The 20,427-nt window shown below is 40.3% G+C and overlaps 1 protein-coding gene across 1 annotated transcript in view; it reads right to left on the reverse strand.

Annotated features, from left to right (window-relative positions):
• Window positions 1-15,640: 15,640 nt before the first annotated feature.
• LOC145412815 (glutamate receptor 1-like) overlaps window positions 15,641-20,427 on the reverse strand; it is a 141,737-nt gene continuing 136,950 nt past the window's right edge. Inside the window, exons 3-4 of the mRNA XM_080282639.1 lie at window positions 18,834-18,966; window positions 15,641-15,716 (exon numbers count right to left, since the gene is read on the reverse strand). Of these exons, the coding sequence (XP_080138765.1) occupies window positions 15,641-15,716; window positions 18,834-18,966 (209 nt within the window). The remainder of the gene's footprint in view (window positions 15,717-18,833; window positions 18,967-20,427) is intronic.

The following is a 20,427-nucleotide window of genomic DNA, read 5'->3' on the forward strand; positions in this document are numbered from 1 at the left end:
TTTATGCAAGGAAGAAGGAACCAAAGGCCACGAGCCCGCAAACTGTTCCTTCCAAGAAAAAACAAACAAAAACAATACAAAAAAAGAGAGCCAAATTCAAAATCCGTTCATTTCGAGATTCCTGGACACACTGCGTTTGAAAGACTGAAGATCATAGGATGTGGGAAATACAGACAGAGGGAGACAGTTCCAGCGGTGACCTGTTGCATAAATGAAGGACTGGGAGTAACGGTTAACTCTTGCATTAGAGAGTTGGAAAGAAAAGGGATGAGAGTTTGCTGCTAGACAGGTGTTACACACCCGTCGTATAGGTGAAGGGATGCAAGCAGACAGTTCAGAGGAGCAGTGACCATTGAAGTAGCGATAGAAAAGAGATAAAGATGCAACAGTATGGCGAAGAGACAGATGCTGAAGGGAGCCAGTAAGAGGAGAATTAATGAGACAAGAGGCCTTTGACTCCACCCTATTGAGAAGAGCTGTATGTAGAGAGCCTCCCCACACATGAGAGTTGTGCTCTACACAGGGGCAAATAAAACCCGTGCATAAAGTCAACAACTGTGCAGGGGTAATGATGGTACGAAGTCGGCTTAGCACAGATAATCTCTTGGAAACAGATTTTACACAAGATGTAATATGATCTTTCCAATTTAAGACCCAGGTGAATGAAACCCCAAGCATGTTCAAGGATGATGCAGGATTGAGCTGGATATTATTAAACATTAATGGGTACTCCTGTGGAAGATTTGTCAAGTTGATAGGTGTATGAACTGAGTCTTTGAAGCATTAAGAACAACAACATTATTTTTACCCGTCAGAGATACGAGCCAAGTCAGACATTACGTGTGCCATAGCCTCATCACTTGTTTGTTGAAGTATCTGCTGAGATGGCAGCTGCGAGAACCAAATGGAAAGGTGAAGGGTGGAATCATCAGCGTACGATGGATAAGGTTAGATGTACAGCTTAAAAGGTCATTGATGAATAAAAGGAAGAGAGATGGTGATAGGACAGAGCCCTGAGGAACACCACTGTTGATATATCTAGATGAACGATGGCCGTCTTCAACAGCGGCTATTGAATGACCAGAAAGGATGCTGCAGATGAAGGCACAGATAGAAGGATAGAAACTGTAAGAGGGCAGTTTGGAAATTAAAGATTTATGCCAGACTCGATCAAAAGCTTTTGAGATGTCAAGTGCAATGGCAAAGCTTTCACCAAAGTCCCGAAAGGAGGATGATTAGGAGTTTGAAAGGTAGGTGCGAAGATCGCCAGTGGAGCATCAATGACGGAACACTTACTGACAATCAAAATGAAAGCTGTGATAGGAAAGATGCTTTAAAACTTTTCAGTTAAGAACTGACCCGAAAACTTTTGAACCACAGGGTTGGGAATGGTCACCTTTCTTTGGGACTGGCTGAATGTGAGCAAACTTCAAGCAAGAAGGAAAGGTACAAGTTGACAGACAAAGAGGAAAGAGTTTACCTAGGCAGGTGTGAGCACAGAACCACAGTTCTTGAGGGCAACAGGAGGGACTCCATCAGGTGATAAATGATAAAGGAACAATAAAAGGGGAATCAATAGATAAAAAGATGGATTTACGCCTATCAAGTACAGAAGAGTCATTAAGGAGTACGAGAAAAGAGAAGAGGGGGAAGATATAGGGAAGCTGCAGTGGTGAGGGTGGCGTCATGAATGCAAATAAAAAGGTCATGAGACTGTTGTAAATTTTCTCCCTGACCACAAACCTCAACAGTCTACGTTATATCTAAGTCCCCAGTAGCACAGCTGAAGAGGGACAAAGTGCAAACAAAGCAAGAGAAGTATGGGATGATAAAGGAGAAGCCGAGGTGGCGAGATGAGAAGCTGTCCTCACGACGAGATATAAGAATAACGGAGGCAGTGTGACGTGTGGAGGAAGATAGGAATGTAAGGATGTGTGGTGAAGAGAGTCGGATTGGGAGAGGGTGGGTGTGATGGTACTCACAAGGCCGGACATAAGGTAGTGGTAATTGCGTCGACCCATATGCACGTCCCTTACGTGGCCAACGATGAGACTCTTGGCCATCTCCGTGCTGCAGTCCAACACCACATACTTTTGGGTCCACCTGAAAGAAGACAATAAAAAAGAATTACAAGTCAACAGATGCACATTAATGGGTTTGACTACTGAAATACTTACAAGTTAATATATAGAGTAAATAATAATGTGCTCAGCTACTGAAAGATTTACAATATACATACAATAATGTCCTCGGCTATTGCTTTTTTATGTAAACAATGGATACAAAAATATTTCATTCTTTCCGATATAATGAGGAAGAGCAATGATTTCGAAAAACCAGCGATGCAGTCTTAGGGGCCAAGCAATCTTTCCAGAATATTATGCAGAGTTCCGCATTTATTCGATTCTCCAGTTGAGTGACAGGTCTGTCCGTAAGTGTGATTTTTCATTATATTCACTCGTAACATAAGGGACACTCGTCTCGCAACTTTCTTATATTTCAAAACCTGTATATCCGTGTATCGCATGTAAATCTGATTCATATTTACTTTTCACATCAAGGTCAAAGTTTGGCATTATACCCTTTTCAATCTCCCTGGGGGAAGAGGAAGGGGGAGGGAATAGTTTCTCAGTATCTCTGCTTGTCTTTAAGAGGCGACTAAAAGGGGCCTTTTTGTCTCCAGTCTCTCTCTCCTTACTGTCCTCCTCTTCTGTCCTACCTCTCCGCTTGAATTTTCCGTGTTTCTCTCTGCCCTTATTTTCCATCTTTTATCAGGTTACATATCTGGGTTAATGACATGAATAGCATAACTTCTTCCATTTCTGGGTAAAGCCTTTTAGCAAACTCACTTATCAAGTCACGTCTACACCAGGACCACATCACCACCAATGCCAGTTCAACGCTGACGCCACTTCAACGCCAACGCCACTTTAATGTCGACGCCACCTCAACACCGACGCCACTTCAAAACCAAAACCACTTCTACATCTCCTTTCCCATTTCAGCTCCAGTGTTAGTCATATATCTTTGCTCTGAATTAGTGTCATAATAGTCTTTGAAACCAGGCGCTAAAAATACGTTCAGTTCAGTCTTTTTCAAAGCCATTTCTATGATCTTAAACATAAATGTTCCAGTGACCGATTTCCTTTGAATACATTTTGCAGATGTGCAGAATGTTCATAATATTTATACAAAACAACAACAATAATAATAATAATAATAATAATTTGCGGTAGGTGGAGGCGCTCACCATCCTCTCACTCAATGTAGTGCTGCTCTCGGGTGTCTGCCCTGTCCTCTCCTCCATCCTTCTTTCCTTCCATCTTCTTCTATCTTTCTTTCCTTCATTCTTTCCTCGTCCTTCTGTCTATGGGTGACTTTACACTCCCTCTTCTGTCTTTCATTCCTTCCTTCCTTCCTTTTCCTTCTGCCTATGGGTGACTCTACACTAAGTGACAAGCCAAATGGTTTCCTGTACACCAGGAAACTATTTACTAGGCTTGGTGGTAACCATATAACCAAATTTTGGCGCCTGGTGGTTTAGTGGGTAATTATTGTGCTCCAATCGGATTGAGCCGGTGAAGGTTTATATCCAAGGGGTGGTTGGGGTTTATTGCTCACGTAATGCCCCTCAGGGATGAGTGAGGCTGGTCACTCTCATCTTAAATGTCAGGACCAACTGCCTAGCCCCGGGCTCCTACGCTCCTCATGGGGCAACGTAGGATTGGATGATGGATGGATAATAATAATAATAATAATAATGAACACCTTGAAAAGGCTTTGCTTTACAAGAAATACTTGAAAATCAGAATTAAGTTCTATTAATTTTCAGGTGTTCGATGACACTGCGTTTAAAAGACTAAATCACACGGAGATGGAACGAGACTGAGGAAAACCGACCTAGAGCTTACCTGCTGCACTTCTGAAGGACTGTGAGAATCGGTTAACTCTTCCATCAGAGAACTGGCAGAAAAGGGATATAAACTACTGAATATTTTTTTATTAATACAAACGTTTAAACATTTTCAAGACAATATTCTTTATATTTTGGGCTACCTAAATATTACGATTTATGAAAACAATAAGCTAAGCACTTAACTCCCTCAGCATGAACACCTTTTTTCTAATTCTGTTCTTACCGCTGCCATAGTATCTGATTCAGCAGTGGGTGATTACAATTGGCAGTACAGGGGTTAACCACTTCAGTCTGATGACCTATTTTGTATTCTGTTCTTACAAAATGCAGATGGTGCTGGAAAAAGACGCCTTCAGGTGGTGGCACTGTATAACCAGGTGGCTTTCACTGCCCTGTTATACAAGCGTCCCTTAATTACCCCCCTATCCCCTGAAAGGAGGACGGTGTGCTGCAGGAGAGAAGATTCAGCCTGCAGTCAACTAGGTTCGTGTTTCAAATCAACACGGAGCTACCACTTCCACCATCAACAGCACCTCTACTACTACTAGTACCACTACTACTACTATTGCTCCTCCTCCTCCTCCTCCGCCTACTACTACTACTACTACTACTGCTGCTGTTACTACTACTACTACTACTATTAATACTACTACAACTACTACTACCTTCAGTTGATTTTATTTCAACTCTGGAAAGATGTCATTCATCTTTCCTGGAAGAGATGATGGTAAATCCACCTTGGGCGTGGGCCTGTTGTGAAGGGCGTATGGGAAGAGTTCGCATCAAACCACTCTGTCTCCAACAAGAAGAAACTGCAAAGATTTTCCAGTGTCGTTACTTGAGCCCTGTGTCTCAGCAGGACGCCACATGCAACCGCACGCAAGCACACAACTTCACATACAAACTAGAAAAGAGCACGCACACACACACACACACACACACACACACAGCGGCATTCACATGTAGATGGTTCGCCTTGCATTCCGGGCCAGTCGAAAACAACCTTGCTTTCCCGGAATTTTCTCCGCATTATCTTCCTCGCGTCGATCCAGCCTGTTGACTTTCTCGTATATATCGTCAGTTTTCTCTTACGTGGACCACTGTCTGTCTGTCTGTCTGTCTCTCTCTCTCTCTCTCCGATTATCAACCCCTTCAGAATGAGTCAGTCTCGCCCGGATTGTTAAACGATCCCTTCCCCTTCGCGTGAAGGTTCCGCACGAAGGGACCTCTCGTCTCCAAGGAGTACCTTGGTAACGTTAAATCGTCTCTCCCCTTCCCCTTTCCTGTGGTTCCTTCGCGGAGAGGTTGGTACGCTTGAAGGAGATAAAACGTGCGCTTTCCGACGCTCGTCTGAGTTCTCTCTCACATGTTTACAATTTCCCATCGGCTTGGTGCAGAAGAGAAGACGACAACTCAGACATTTTCACCTCAATTATTGATAAGGTAAGCATATTTCCATGACTTTATGTTACTTTTTAGCTGTTTATTTACGGAGTCTGCCTTTGTGTAACATTAAATAGGTTCTCTGTAGTGTTCATTGCCTAAATTAGTGGTTGCCAAAACTGGCTGGGAACTTTCCATTATTTACCTCAGTGAGAAACATTCTAAACTGATCTCTTTTATCAGTGTTCTTTCAGCTAGTATGTGTGATGTTATAGCATAGTTAGTTAAGTCAAGGCAGCGTGTGGCTATGGTGTTTTAGCCTATATTGCGTTTTCCCACAAAACCTAGGTTTTCCTTTTTTTTTTTAATTGATTCATTTGACTTTGAGCATTATTTCTGGCGGAAATGACCAGATCCGATTTTTTTTATTTTTTTACTGTGAGTAGAGGCCTAGGGGTTTTTCAGTGGCTTATTCTATATTTGATTAAATTTCCCTTTAGGTCACATTTAAAAAATTTTACTAGTGGACTCCATTTCAATTTTTTTTATTAATTTTTTTTTAAGATTTTGATAACAAAATTTACTGCAAAATAGCCTAACCTAGCCTAACTTCACCTAAACCTATCCAAACCTAACCCAAACAAAACAGAACCTAACCTAAACCAGACCTAGCTTAAACCTAACCTAACTTAACAAATATACCGGTATATATATGTATATGTATATACAGTATATATATATATATATATATATATATATATATATATATATAAATATATATATATATATATATATATATATATATATAAATATATATATATATATATCGTCCCTACGTGTCAAGTGGGGTTGGTGGAGGATTAGTGTCCCTCCCTGTAAAACAATTAACTCTAAGCCATTGGCCACCCCGTCTGGGATACATGGCGTCTGGCAATGAATGAATGAAATATATATATATATATATTCATTTTTCCCATCGTTAGCCTTCAGGGGAGGGGGGGCGTGTATCTGCGAATTACATAGCAATATAGAAGATAATGGAATATTAGGATTACATGTTATTTTTCAACACCTCTTTCACAGTGAACTCTGTCATCGGAAAAATGGAAGCTGTAGAGGTTAGCGTACCTGCCAGAACCAGTCCAATTTCCGAAGCTGAACGAGACCTTTTATTGGGTCTGATAAGGGAGGAGAAAGTGCTCCAAAACAGGAGCACAGATGGAAAGATAGTGGTGCTGAAGAGGCAGGCATGGGCCAGAGTTCTCCAGGATTTTAATGCTCATAATTTGGGCCCGAAGCGCACAGAACTGCAACTCAGAAGAATTTGGGAGCAGCTGAAAGTCAAGTAAGTTCAAACACATTGAAATTTACAATAACTTGGAGGATAGTATGGTGTGCGAGATAAATTTCAGTGTTAGGTAACAGTAGCCTATCAGCATTACAACCTAATGTTATAAGCTTACAACTGTTGCTTTTAATCCACAAACATAAGTCACTTTTTGTTGTGGTTAATATAAGAATGGGATTTGCAAAAATTGGTGAAGGAGTTTGGTACAGTGGGTAAGAGGAGGTATCTGAAAGTTGATGTAAACAGGAGCAAAGTTATGGTGTTTGAGAGAGGTGAGGTCACAGAATGCACAGTGAGGCTGGATGGTGAAGACAGGGAGAATGCGAGTGCTTTCAAATACTGGTACTTAGGGAGCGTGATGAGTAAGGATGGAAAGCTCGGGGATGAGGTGCTTGAAAGGATGTGGTGAGAAGCTGGGGCTGGGGCATTCCCACGGACCCGCTCTGTGGGGTGGCCTGGTCCCGGCCCTGCTGTTTAGTCAGACAACTTGGGGAATGCCAGCAGCAACGACAATTTTTCCAACTTCATCTAACACATTTCAAAATTAGTTTATCAGTCCATAGTAATGGTTGTAATTATACAGTATCAAGTTACAGTCGATGAGAACTTTAACTAACACAGTTGACCGAGGGAAATGTACAGTTACAGTGATATTCTAAATAGATGGAAATTGTCAGACCTTGTCCTACACTATTACATATTCAACATTTATTTATTATAGGGCAAAACAAGAACATGCAGTGAAAAGGCGTGAACAGATGAAAACTGGTGGTGGTCCCCCTCCTACAGAAATACCCAAGGATGCAGACAAGGTTCTCATATTCTTGGACCTGAGATTGAAGACCTTGGGTGCCCCTATGATAATGATGCCATGTCATCTAGGGGTAAGTGACAATTACTGCCATATTTGTGACTATCAAAATTGGTAGATATTGATGGTAATTTAGAAATATCATTAAAGGTATATTTAGCCATGTACGTATGTTTCAAAAGCACCTTACTTTAATCAAGATGTATACACTATACAGTATTTGTGAATTCAAATGCCAAGACCTCGTTGTGAAAAGTGCTTAATACTGTAATGAAGAGTACAGTACTGTTTTTACTGTTAAGCTTAAGTTAAACCATACTATACATCAATAGACTACAGTAAAGTATGTTTATTCTCAGCCAAGTCGCACCGACATGGTCAACTCATCTCATTTACCATCTTTCATTGCGGAGGTAAGATGTTAAATAAAATAAGCCTATACGGTAAATAATGTGGTTTAGAAGCATGTAGGCCTGTGGTCATGCTTGTTCATATCTTATGAAATGTTGCAGTACCTACCACACATAATTTGTTCAACAGGTCACAAACTAATGGGCTGACAAGTAATTGGCATGCATTCATTGCTTCAGCTGCTGAATTAAAAGCTTTCCAACCCCATGTAGACGTCTTTTGTCTGCTACCGTACCATACCCTACTTTTATATATGCTTGCTGTATGATGGATGGACCTACACTTAGGACTTGATGCTTTGGTGTCTTCGCTTGTACAGTAGACCCTCGTTATAACGAACTTCGGTATAATAGAATTGCGATATAGGGAAAAAAATAAATTCCATTCATTCCGGCATTGTGAAAGGTTTTTCCATTAACATATGTTGCACCATTTGGCACTTTTTTTTTTTTTTTTTTTTTTTTTTTTTTTTTTTTTTTCACTGTTATGTATTTATGTATATTATGCATAGGAATGCGTTTACAGTGTTGTTGCATCTGTGTTTAGGCTTTAGATCACATATGAACTCCCACAACACTGACAAAATAGCCGGTTGAGTATGGGTCCAGGGTAACTTCCGTTATAGCAGAATTTCACTATAACGGAAAGGGAATTGAATGAATTATTCCGTTATAACTAAGGTCTACTGTAGGTCCACCCCCGAAGGTTGACAATGAAAGAGAGATGACAACCTGGGGGCCAAACCGCTGCACACACACCCTGCATGTTGATGTTTTAATGCTGATTTTCCGTTCATCCTGTTGAATATTGACTATCACCTTTCGCTAATGCCTCTTTTTCATATAGTTCACAGATATTATTACCAGGTGAAAGATTCAGAAAACTGTGCCAGTGGTTAGTGTAGGCAGCTGTACAACTATACTGATTTTCTCTTACATTAACTAATTTACTTCTCTGCTGACAGCCAACTCCTACTCCACATCTACTCCTGAAGTGGTGATGACTTTGGAGATAAATGAGGACCAAATTATCTTGCCGGAGGAGGAGGGACATTCAATACAGGTGCAACTGTCACAAATAAGCCCAGCTGCTGAGCCCATCCCTTCCTCTTCCAGCAATAATATCCTGCCCATAGGTGGAACCCCAGGTCCAACCACACAAAAGAGACCAGTTACAGCATCTGTTCCTTCCTCTTCAGACAGAAAGAGGAAGAAGACAAGCAGAAGGTCACTATTTGATAGTGACGATTTTAATGACGTGTCTGTCATGAAAAAAAAGGAGGAACTGCAAATGCAGTTGTTGGAACGCAGGAAATATCTGCTAGAATTACAGATAAAAGACATGGAGATTAGGGTTGAGGAAGCTGAAATTCTAAGAGAAATAGCTAAAATAAAGCTCACCAAAGAAAAGGGTAATTGCAAATGTGTACAGTAAACTCATGATTATGCTAACAGACATTTGATATAGAGGAATCTTGTTATAAGGGAATTTTTTTTTTTTTTTGTTTCTCCAAGGGGAAATCTCTATATAATCAAAGCAGAATTCTGTAAATTCATGTCTGAGTCCATAAAATCAAGTTAAATTCCACATAACACCCACTTATCACATTTAACGTATTTATTTTTTCCTTTTGATTTCACTATTTTTTACAACTTAATGAGTTCTTCTAAGTTCTTACCATAGTTACAGTTACTTTGAGTGGTTTATAAGATGCTGCTGCATCAGATCTTGTATATTACCATGGGGACAAATAAATATATTACTGTTTTCTATTTTTTATTTTAATAACCACTGATGAAATGAACTTATTTTTCTACCAACTTTACAGAGACACATTATAAGTAGAGTAAAAAAAGAAAATGACTTCTCCATGCAATTTAAGTGTAAGAAACTTTTAAATTACCTTAAAAGATAGCACTGTAAATCAAACTGGCAGCTTTTAGGCAATTACTAACATCTCAACAGACAAAAACAACACTAAAAGACCAACTTATAATGAGGACCTACTATATGATTCCTGTGACATTTTTAAGTCAAATAATGTACTCTAAAGACCTCTAATGCATTTGACTTAAGAACATTCAAGTTACAAACATTCAGAGATACAAAGTGCTGTAAACAAGAACTCTCTTTTTAGGGATACAAATGCTGTAAACAAGGATTCTCTTTTTCAAGTTATGGTTAAGGTACCCTTAGAACAACCTCTTGGAATGTCACCTGTTTGTAAGTTGGGGACTTACTTAGACGGCAGTAAGTGGCTACAACATGACATGGTACCATGATATGTTAAAAGTTATCCCTAATTATCTGTTGTCGTTTTAATCTCCCTTGTAAATTACCACGTACCTGTACTGGCACCTCATTAGGAAGGACATGGTGATTGATGTCTCCTAATTCTCCATCATCAGGCAAAACCAGTTTAGTTAAAATTGCTACATTATGAAGTACCATGGAAGCAACAATGATAGCTTTAGTGGTTTCTAGGTCTGTTCTAACTTTCTTTCCTAAGTATGCAAATCTCCTCTTCAAAACACCAAATGCCCGTTCAATTGTATTTCTGGTTTTGGCATGACTTAGGTTATATGCTTCCTCTTGTGCATTGCTTGGAGAAGACACTGGGGTCAGTAGATAGGTTTTCAAGGGATATCCACTGTCACCAAGTAAGTGATATCGAGGATTTAAATTTGCTTCCAATTCAGCACAAAGCCTACTATTTCCAAAAATCCTACTGTCATGCACACTCCCAGGCCAACGTGAAATGACATTGTGAAATCGTAGGTCCGGGCCACACACAGCTTGTACATTTAATGAAAAGAAACCTTTCCTGCACCGGAACAACTCTGAGTTTTCAACTGATGGTCTTTGTATTTCAATGTGTGTGCAGTCTATTGCCCCTACAACACCTGGCATTTCTGCAATGTTATAAAACTGCTGAATAGTTTGATGCAGGTCATTGCCAGCAGGAGGTAGTATATAATGCTGGCTTCTACTTGCAATGGCTCTGGACACAGTCTTCAGGCACTGACTGACTGTTGTTTGCGACACATCATGGCAGTCGCCTACTGTCACTTGGTGACCTCCAGTTGCCATGCATCGTATTCCAATCAGAAGCTGGAGGTGTGGTGGAACAGGACATCCTGTTAAGATACAAAATTATAGTGTTTGAAACCTACTGATGTACACAGAAACAAAATTGAAGCATTTTTTGATTAGCAGTGAAGTAGGATTTACATTGGTTTTATTATGTACATACTGTATACGGTACCAAATTTAATACTAGCCTTTTTATATTGAATTGGGAAAAATGTTACCTCTTAAATCATTAGCAGCAGGTAGTTGATGTCTAATTTCTTCAAGGAGATCATATACAGACTCTTTCCTGAGTCTGAAACGATCAACAAACTCATTGTCACTCATTGCCGTGAAGGGATTCATGCGATCTGCAAAGGTGTGTTTGGCAATTAACTTCTACAGTATTGTTTTATTTTATTTTATTTCTACAATCTTTTATTTCTATAATACAGTATAATAAATTATATGAAAAGGAAGTAAGTTAAACCCCACATTTTTCCTGTACCTGTAACAATTCGACGATGGCGACGTTCAGCATATCTCGGGGCATCTGCCTCAGCATCGAGCTCATTCTCTTCATCCCAATCATCCCAATCGTCTAAAATATCGTGGTATGCCATGTTCTCAGATATCTGTAATAACTGATACAATACAGTTGTGCCATCTTCCAAGTAAATTCATAAAGTATTGGACATGAAGGAAACACAAAATGCTGACTTTAATTTGTCTAGTAAGGTAACTAAAAATAATTCCAAATACATGTCAGGAAAAAAGGTTAATGGCCCTGTCTGATCTGTCATAAGGGTGTTAGAGATGGTTCCATCCAGTGTAATGTCTATGATAAGTGGGTCCATTGGAGATGTTGTAGTATAAATGACAAGCTCCCTGAAAACAATGCTGGCTTCAAGTGCGGGGTGTGCCTAGGAGCACACAGGGAGACTGCCAGTCAAGAGAGAATTAATTGTTCTTGCAGGGGAGTCCCTTGCATGTGTAAAGATCTGTTATTTGGGTGATATGCTTTTTGCTGGGGGAGGGGTTATTGTAGCTAGAGTGAGAAGTGTATGGAGAAAGTTTAAGGAGTTGCTCCCTCTCTCAACTACGCGGGGGCTCTCCTTCCATGGCAAGGGTTCCTTGTATGCAGCGTGTGCTAGGAATGTAATTTTGTATGGCAGTGATACTTGGGCAGTTAATAAAGAGGATGAGAATAGTCTTAAGTGCATGGAGAAGCAAATGATCACATGGATGTGCAGTGCGTCTCTGAGAGTAAGGCCAGTGGAAGAAGTTACAACGGAAGAATAAAGGGGGAGGATGGGACTGGAATATATTGACAGTGATGAGTAGGGATAGGCTGAGGTGGTATGAACATGTGGAGAAGGTGGGAGAGGACAGTCGGGTGCGGGGGGATGAGGAATGTGGATGCTGGAGGAAGGGCTGGGAGGGGTAGAGGGAAGTTTGACCTAATATCAGGTCACTGCAAGGGGCCTTAGGGAAAGGGGACTGAATCGAACAATTGCACTAAGATCATGCAGCGTAGAGTGCCGCCATCAGGTAAAACTAGGCTTACGCATGCAAGCATGTTGGGGCCTTTATAAACAAAACGAAACACAAATCACAGCACAATGGACGAGGAAATAATATTGCACTAATAAAGGGTGAATTGTAGCTTGTGCAACTTTACAGATTACATGCAAGCTGGATTGGTTTAAACCAGGGGTTCCCAACCTTTATTTACCCATTACCCCATTTTCCACACCTCCCTTCACTCATTACCCCTCATTGCTTATGTTTCCACAATTGCATTTTAGCTGCTTGACATTTTGATGCCTAGATTTTAGTTTGAATGTAGGACTTAATTAAAGGTTAGGCTAAAACCAAGAGAGTTATTGCAAGGAGTAATTTATTTTTATTATTAACACTGATACCAAATAAACATGACTTTAAACATTCATCTCTGAATTTTAGTATAGGTCTGAAAGTCTATCTTAACTGGTATGATTTTTAGATTTTTTTTTTTTTTTTTACCTCCCCCATTACCCTTCACAAAAGACCAAATTACCCCACTTAGGGTAATTTACCCCAGGTTGGGAACCCCTGGTTTAAACCATGGTTATTTTTGCTCATTTTTGTTGCTTTATACTGTATCATGTTTTTTTCCATCCTGCCCTAGATTCCTTTAAACCATAGTTTCATTTTTTTTTTTTTAACCATGGTTTTCTCCACCATAATTAGGTGCAAAATACTGTAGGTAGATAGGTAGGTGCCACTTTGAAGTGCGGTCTACTCTAGCCTAACCTAACCTAACCTAAACCAATGTACTCTAACCCAACCTAACCTAACACTGCAGTAGCCTGCATCCTAAAGTAGCACTGATAGATAAACACCAGCATTCTAACATATTATCTATTCTATTGTGAATGCTTGTTATGCACGGTGTTATGTTATATAATGAATAAACACAGGAAAGTGGCTCCCATTGTGAGGTATATTTTCGCCTCCACTTATAATTATTACAGGGTGTCTTGTGTTAGAGGTTTTATGTGATACCAGAATATGTATTTACGTGTCATATCTACTTTCTGATCAGCGTAAAGGATTTTCTCTAACACAGTAACCTCTGGACAAGCAAATGTCATACACAGCTACAAAACACATCACTCACTGTGCTACATATGAATAAACACCTACTACAAGGAACCTATCTAATGATCCACAAAGGTAGACGCCGTTAAGAAACAGCTAAAATCTAACGTTAGGTCATGGAAATGTACCTACCTTATCAAAAAATGTGATGAAAAGTACTGAGGTGATGTACACGCAAGCTGGTAAACAGTCGAAGGGGTTGGGGAAGAGGTGCCCTGTGCGGTCCCTTCGTTTTCGGCCTCCCTTCCCCTTCCGGCGCGGTGCCAAGGATTCTCTCGCGGCTCAAAATATTTTAACGGTACGGTTTGGGTGACGAACAACCCGTTCGGACGAAGGGGATGTTTAGAGTCGGTCCTTCCTTCCCGCACAAGATAATAAAACCACAGCAAAAATACGGGTTAAAACAGAGGCCTGGAAACGTGAGTAGTTATGGGCAGTATATCGTTGTGTGTGTGTGTGGGGGGGGGTCTCCTAATGTTGCTACAGCCCTCTGATCTGACTTTATAATAATACGCACCGTATTCCAAGTGGTACGTGACATTACCTTTCTATAAGAGATTTATTATGCTCACTAGACATTACCTTTCTCAATCATATTCACATCACTAACATCCACACACACACACAAATATTATATATATATTATAGATAGATAGATAGATTAGATAGACAGATAGATAGATAGATAGACAGACAGACAGACAGACAGATAGATAGATAGAGATATAATTATATATAATTACATACATATATAGATAGACAGATAGATAGACAGACAGATATAGATATAGAAATATATATATATATATATATATATATATATATATATATATATATATATATATATATATATATATATATATATATATATATATATATATATATATATATATATATATATATATATATATATATATATATATATATATACGAAGACTTATTTTGTCTGTCCTTGCTGCTACCAGACTATTTTCTCCAACTTAGGCCAACACCCCAGCAGTAATGTTATTGAAGGGGTTATTTAACCCATCCAACTTAGGCCAACACCCCAGCAGTAATGTTATTGAAGGGGTTATTTAACCCATCCAACTTAGGCCAACACCCCAGCAGTAATGTTATTGAAGGGGTTATTTAACCCATCCAACTTAGGACAACACCCCAGCAGTAATGTTATTGAAGGGGTTATTTAACCCATCCAACTTAGGACAACACCCCAGCAGTAATGTTATTGAAGGGGTTATTTAACCCATCCAACTTAGGCCAACACCCCAGCAGTGGTGTTATTGAAGGTGTTATTTAACCCATCCAACTTAGGCCAACACCCCAGCAGTGGTGTAATTGAAGGTGTTATTTAACCCATCCAACTTAGGCCAACACCCCAGCAGTGGTGTTACTGAAGGTGTTATTTAACCCATCCAACTTAGGCCAACACCCCAGCAGTGGTGTTATTGAAGGTGTTATTTAACCCACCCAGCTAACAAAGCCTCTTCTGAGCTAAGTTAAATGGCCAAGTAGCAGCCAGAATAAACACCAAAACCAGTGACGGGAGTGAAGGCGTTAACCCAGATCCCTGCATCCTCGTGTGTGCCGTGGATTTCCCTGAGCTAAATAAATAATAACCTTTTGACGTCAGCAGGGGTAATATAAAAGGTTTGTTTTGCACAGCCAGTGTCAAAAATATCTAAAAACAATGTTGCATGAGATCTGCCAGGCGGTGAATTCACTTATACAATACATACAATACAATAAATCGATACACACTACATACCAGATTTATTCATCTTAGTAAAGCCGTAGTGAGGAGGTTTAAATAGGCTACATGCCATACCAAGAGTTCGAAAGATTATTCCATGAACAAGAAAACTGGTCTGGAATTAGCAAGACTTCAGAGCTTATTATTATTATTATTATTATTATTATCATTATTACTACTACTACTACTACTACTATCATTAGTATCATTACTATTATTATTATTATTATTATTATTATCATTATTATTATTATTATTAATTATTATTATTATTATTATTATTATTATTATTACTAGTTGTTCTTGTTAGGTTTCATAGTTGTTGTTATTGTTGTTTTCATTGTAATTGTTACTGTTGTAGTTGTTGATGTTGCTGCTGCTGCTGTTGTTGTGGCACCAGGTTCATTCGAAATGTGAACCCAGTGGACTGCAGGCTGTTGTCCCCCCATCTTCAGTCCACCATCTTTTTCTGAGGGGACAGGGAAGTAGACGAAGGACGTTTACGAAACCAGGAAGTTGAGCCGCTCGGGTATGTCAGTGCCACCAAATGAAGGCAGCTCTCTCCAGTACCAGAGGAAATTATTACAAAAGCTATATATATCCCCACATGACCTGCGTAAATTAATCAGTTCTCCCCCACCAAAAAAAAAAAAAATCAAAACCTTCAACTACGATGACGTCAGTTTTACAGTATATTATCTACCAGTTTTATTCAGCCCTTAATAATGAAGGTGTTAATCAAAGCTGTTCATTAAGGATATGTCTAATTCCTCCAGTTTAAAAGTATCTCTAAGTCGAATAAAATCTGCTGAGAGTAGGCAAAATAAGGTACAGAAAGACGTTACTGGAGTTTTTTTTGTGTCCGATCCTCAGCACAGATATCCCAGTCCATTCACCAAAGCCGTACAATCTTCACTACTAAGGTGCTAACACCCTCCATCCATACTGAACACTTGCCACGATGCCTCATTCAGGACTGATGTGATGGTATTATTATTATTATTATTATTATTATTATTATTATTATTTTGTCGGTGGGTTATGTGTCCAGTTTCAGTTTGTCTTAAAGAGCTTTTTGTCGAACTGTTCCCATCCCTAACCTGGAATCGATCATGCGGCTTGACACACACCAGCCTACTTCCCCTACCACTCAACCACCACTTGTCCTCAGACTAAACAGACTCACTACAGTGGAGAAGTAAAAGTGTTTGTATTTACCAAACTGCTTTACTGAAAATTAGGGAATATTTAACACAAACGTTTTAAGATTTATACCCACATTCGAAAAGTTGTTTACTGGGAAGCTAAAACAGCTTCGACCCGACTTGCACTCTCTCCTGATAAGACGAGAGACGAACATACAGTATGTGTGTATATACAGCAATGATACTAGTGAAGCGGCAGGAGTGGGTCTCTCTCTCTCTCTTTCTCTCTCTCTCTCTCCATTTTCTGTCTTGTACCTCTCATCTCTTCAATACATTCCCATTATCGCTTCCCTCCTCTTCCTATATTCACTGTTCCCTACATTACCCTCATTTTTCTTCTCCCCTTTCTTTTTTCTGCTCTCTCCTTTCCGTTTCCAGTTCCCTCCTTGTTTCTCTAATTTACTTCATTTATTCTTCTTTACTGTCTCCTTCTCCTTCCATTCACTGTTCCTTCAATTTCCCTCATATTTCTTTTCTCCGTATTGCTGTAGATCATTTTCCAGTTCATTCCGTGGCCTGTTTTTCATCCTTCCCATATATTCTCCCTTCGTGTCCTTCCTCTTTCCTCCTCCATTCTCACTTACGTCTGCGTCCTTAGTTTTTCTCTTTCCCTTTTTACACACAATTTCTTGAACTATGGAGGGGTATTTCACAGATGAAGGAAAGGAAGCCTGTGTACCGACACATACACACACACACACACACACACACACAGAGGGGGGGAGAGAGAGAGAGAGAGAGAGAGAGAGAGAGAGAGAGAGAGAGACAGACAGACAGACAGACAGACAGAGACAGACAGACAGACAGACAGACAGGGGAGGGGCGGAAGGAGGCTCATAGAACTGAATCAAAACATAAAAAAATACAATACAGCACCACACAGCAAGCAGGACACTCCAGCGTACTGTCCCTCTGCCCAGGACAATACACATACACTGGGGACGAGTGTAGAGGACGTTGCTGGGCCATTCTGTGTTGCATACACGGCCAAACAAAAGCTATATAACGCCAGGTGCAAACTTTAAATGCCTTCATTGCTTAAAGTGAGGGAGGAAGGGAGGAAGCTGGTGAGAAAAAGAGAGAGAGAGAGAGAGAGAGAGAGAGAGAGAGAGAGAGACTGCACCATACCGCTTGTCATAAACAATTAAAGTTCGGTTTGTGGATAAGAACTGTTTTCCCTACTGCGGCAAATTTCTTACCGCCCCTGTCAACACCAACACAGTCTTCTCAACAACACCAGTAAAGTACGCTCTGTGAGCACGTGACAAGCGAACGAGCGTTTGTACATACACCTATCATCATAATTTCATCTTGGTGTAAACTTTCAACATTACTGGTGAGACAGCTGAACAATTAACAGATGAATAATTGAGCTAAAATAATTACTCTCTCTCTCTCTCTCTCTCTCTCTCTCTCTCTCTCTCTCACACACACACACACACACAGACACACACACAGACACACACACACACACACACACACACACACACACACACATACACATACACACACACACACACACACACACACACACACACACACACACGGACGAACGCGTGATGAAAATCATACTGCCATCAAGCAGTTTGTTTGGGAATGTGGTGGTCATGTTACGTTGGCCTGTCCTCAAAAATAAAATAATGGTCAAACCCTTGGCTGGCCGTCTACCTTTTCATCAACTTTGGTTAAAATTGAATCAACGCTGCGGGGGAATATTTCCACACCACTTGTAAACCTGGTCATTTCATCACAGAGGAAGTTTCCAAATCAGTCAGTGATAGAGTTCCGTAGTGATAAATTTGTTAGCATTTACGAAGCCACTGGACTGAAAGAGGTCAAGGAAATGCCATGTATAAGTAACAATCTTGTATGGATGCACCTAACAGTCTAATAGTCCATCCAACCAGGTAACCATCCACTCACATGTTGTTTTCCAGAACCTTAGGATGACCTTAGTTACAACTAAGTGCTTAAAAATTCGTCCATCCATCTGGGTGGCCATCAAGCTACCTGTTGCTTTTCTTGCCCCATGTATAAATGGTAGTACTGTAACAATGCACCCAACATTGCATCCAATCACCCATCCATCCAGCTACAACTCATCTGATGTTGCTTTCCAAGGTCCTAAAAAGGGCCATCACACATAGCTATGAAAATAGCACTCTGTCTATCCATTCACCCAGTTAACCATTCATTTACCTGCTGTTGCTTTTCAAGGTGATAAAGAAGACTAACACATATAGCTATAAAATAACACCCTACCCAAGCACGCATCCAGGTAACCATCCACTCACCTGCTGCTGCTTTCCAGGGTCCTAAGGAAGGCCAGGGCATCATGGGCCGACTCGACACGCCTCACCACCCGAATCTCAAAGGACGCTTGGGCTGGTCGGAGGGACTGGTAAATCTTCTGGAGTCGTAGGAGGCCTGGGTGAGAGAAAAAAGAAAAAGAGAGTTGAGTCAGCAAAGTTCTGAAGCCGGGATAAAAAGAAGGTACAGTTGGCAGGCAACATACGAAGCTGGTACAGCACCAGTGTGTAGCAGAGGTATACTTGACAACCCTGACAATCACATTTTGCGGCACTGACATGGATGAATGGAGGTGTTAAATGTTAGATGAAATGACCAAGTGACTATGGTGCATGAACGTCGGAAACTGTAGGTAGACCTCCACTTCACACAGACACTGTCCCAGGTTCTTGTGCTGCCAACTGTGCACACAGTCTGAAGTCACACGTCACAGAAGAGGATGATGCTCTGGTGGGAATAAGTTCCAGAGATAGGAATTACACACACACACACACACACACACACACACACACACACACACACACACACGCACGCACGCACGCACGCGCACACACACACACACACACACACACACACACACACACACACACACACACACACACACACACACACACACACTCGGCTCAAAATATAACGTGGGATCTTGCTTGGTGAGTCGCGGGTGTATTACGAGCACCAAACAACACTTATAAAACTGTACTCTGATATTAAAACCGAATTTTCTCCTCCATTCAAGTCTCTCTTAAGCCAGAAAAAGTCGTCTGGAGACAGCAAAACTTTAATATGATGTCACCATACTGAAGAGATATATTAGGATTAAATGTAACTCCTCTAAAAAAGTCTCTCCCGTGTGGGACAAGGAAGCGACTAACTTTAAAAACGTGTAAAGCTGAGGAGGAGCTGCTGAGGATAATGATGAAAATTCCCAGGAACTCAGTTGCTTAAGTGCATCGTTGTGGCGGGTATGATAAGTGAGGAAGTCGTAACAGCAATAATACGTCTAGTGATAAAAAGTTGTGAGGGCAGCTGTAATGTTCAGTCATAAGAGCTGACGCAGTTTCAGGAGCCATAATAACAAGGAAGCATATGCAGCAGTAAAGCCGCAAGTGGTGCTAAAGACGAGACACAGTCAACATACACACCAACAACACAATAAAAGTTTAAAAGAGGGTGAGTCACACACTTTTAAAAACTCCCGTACATCTTTAAGATTTAGTTCTTCAACACATCATCATCACAACGAAATATAGGCATAGGTGAAATATTAATACTCCACTTTCTTACACCTTCAAGTTACAGAAAAATAGAAGTCTTTAAGTAGTGAACAAATAAGTACGGCCAGCACAACAACACTCTGCGACGGGTATGAATTGGTGTGTTGTGTCTGTGCGTGTGTGAATATGCGTATCTATCTATCTACCGTATCTATCTGTATAGACATCACTTTAGTTAACTCCACTCTGAATAAAATCTCTGGGGATTGCAAAACTAAAGACGTCATTATCTTCCAATTAAATATACATACTGGTGATTGCAAAAATAAATAATGCCGCCCCTTAACTTATCTCTCCTCTGAAA

Source organism: Coenobita brevimanus, chromosome 1 (genome assembly GCF_032717465.1).
Source record: "Coenobita brevimanus isolate Jiangsu-jjx chromosome 1, ASM3271746v2, whole genome shotgun sequence".
NCBI classification, from domain to species: domain Eukaryota; kingdom Metazoa; phylum Arthropoda; class Malacostraca; order Decapoda; family Coenobitidae; genus Coenobita; species Coenobita brevimanus.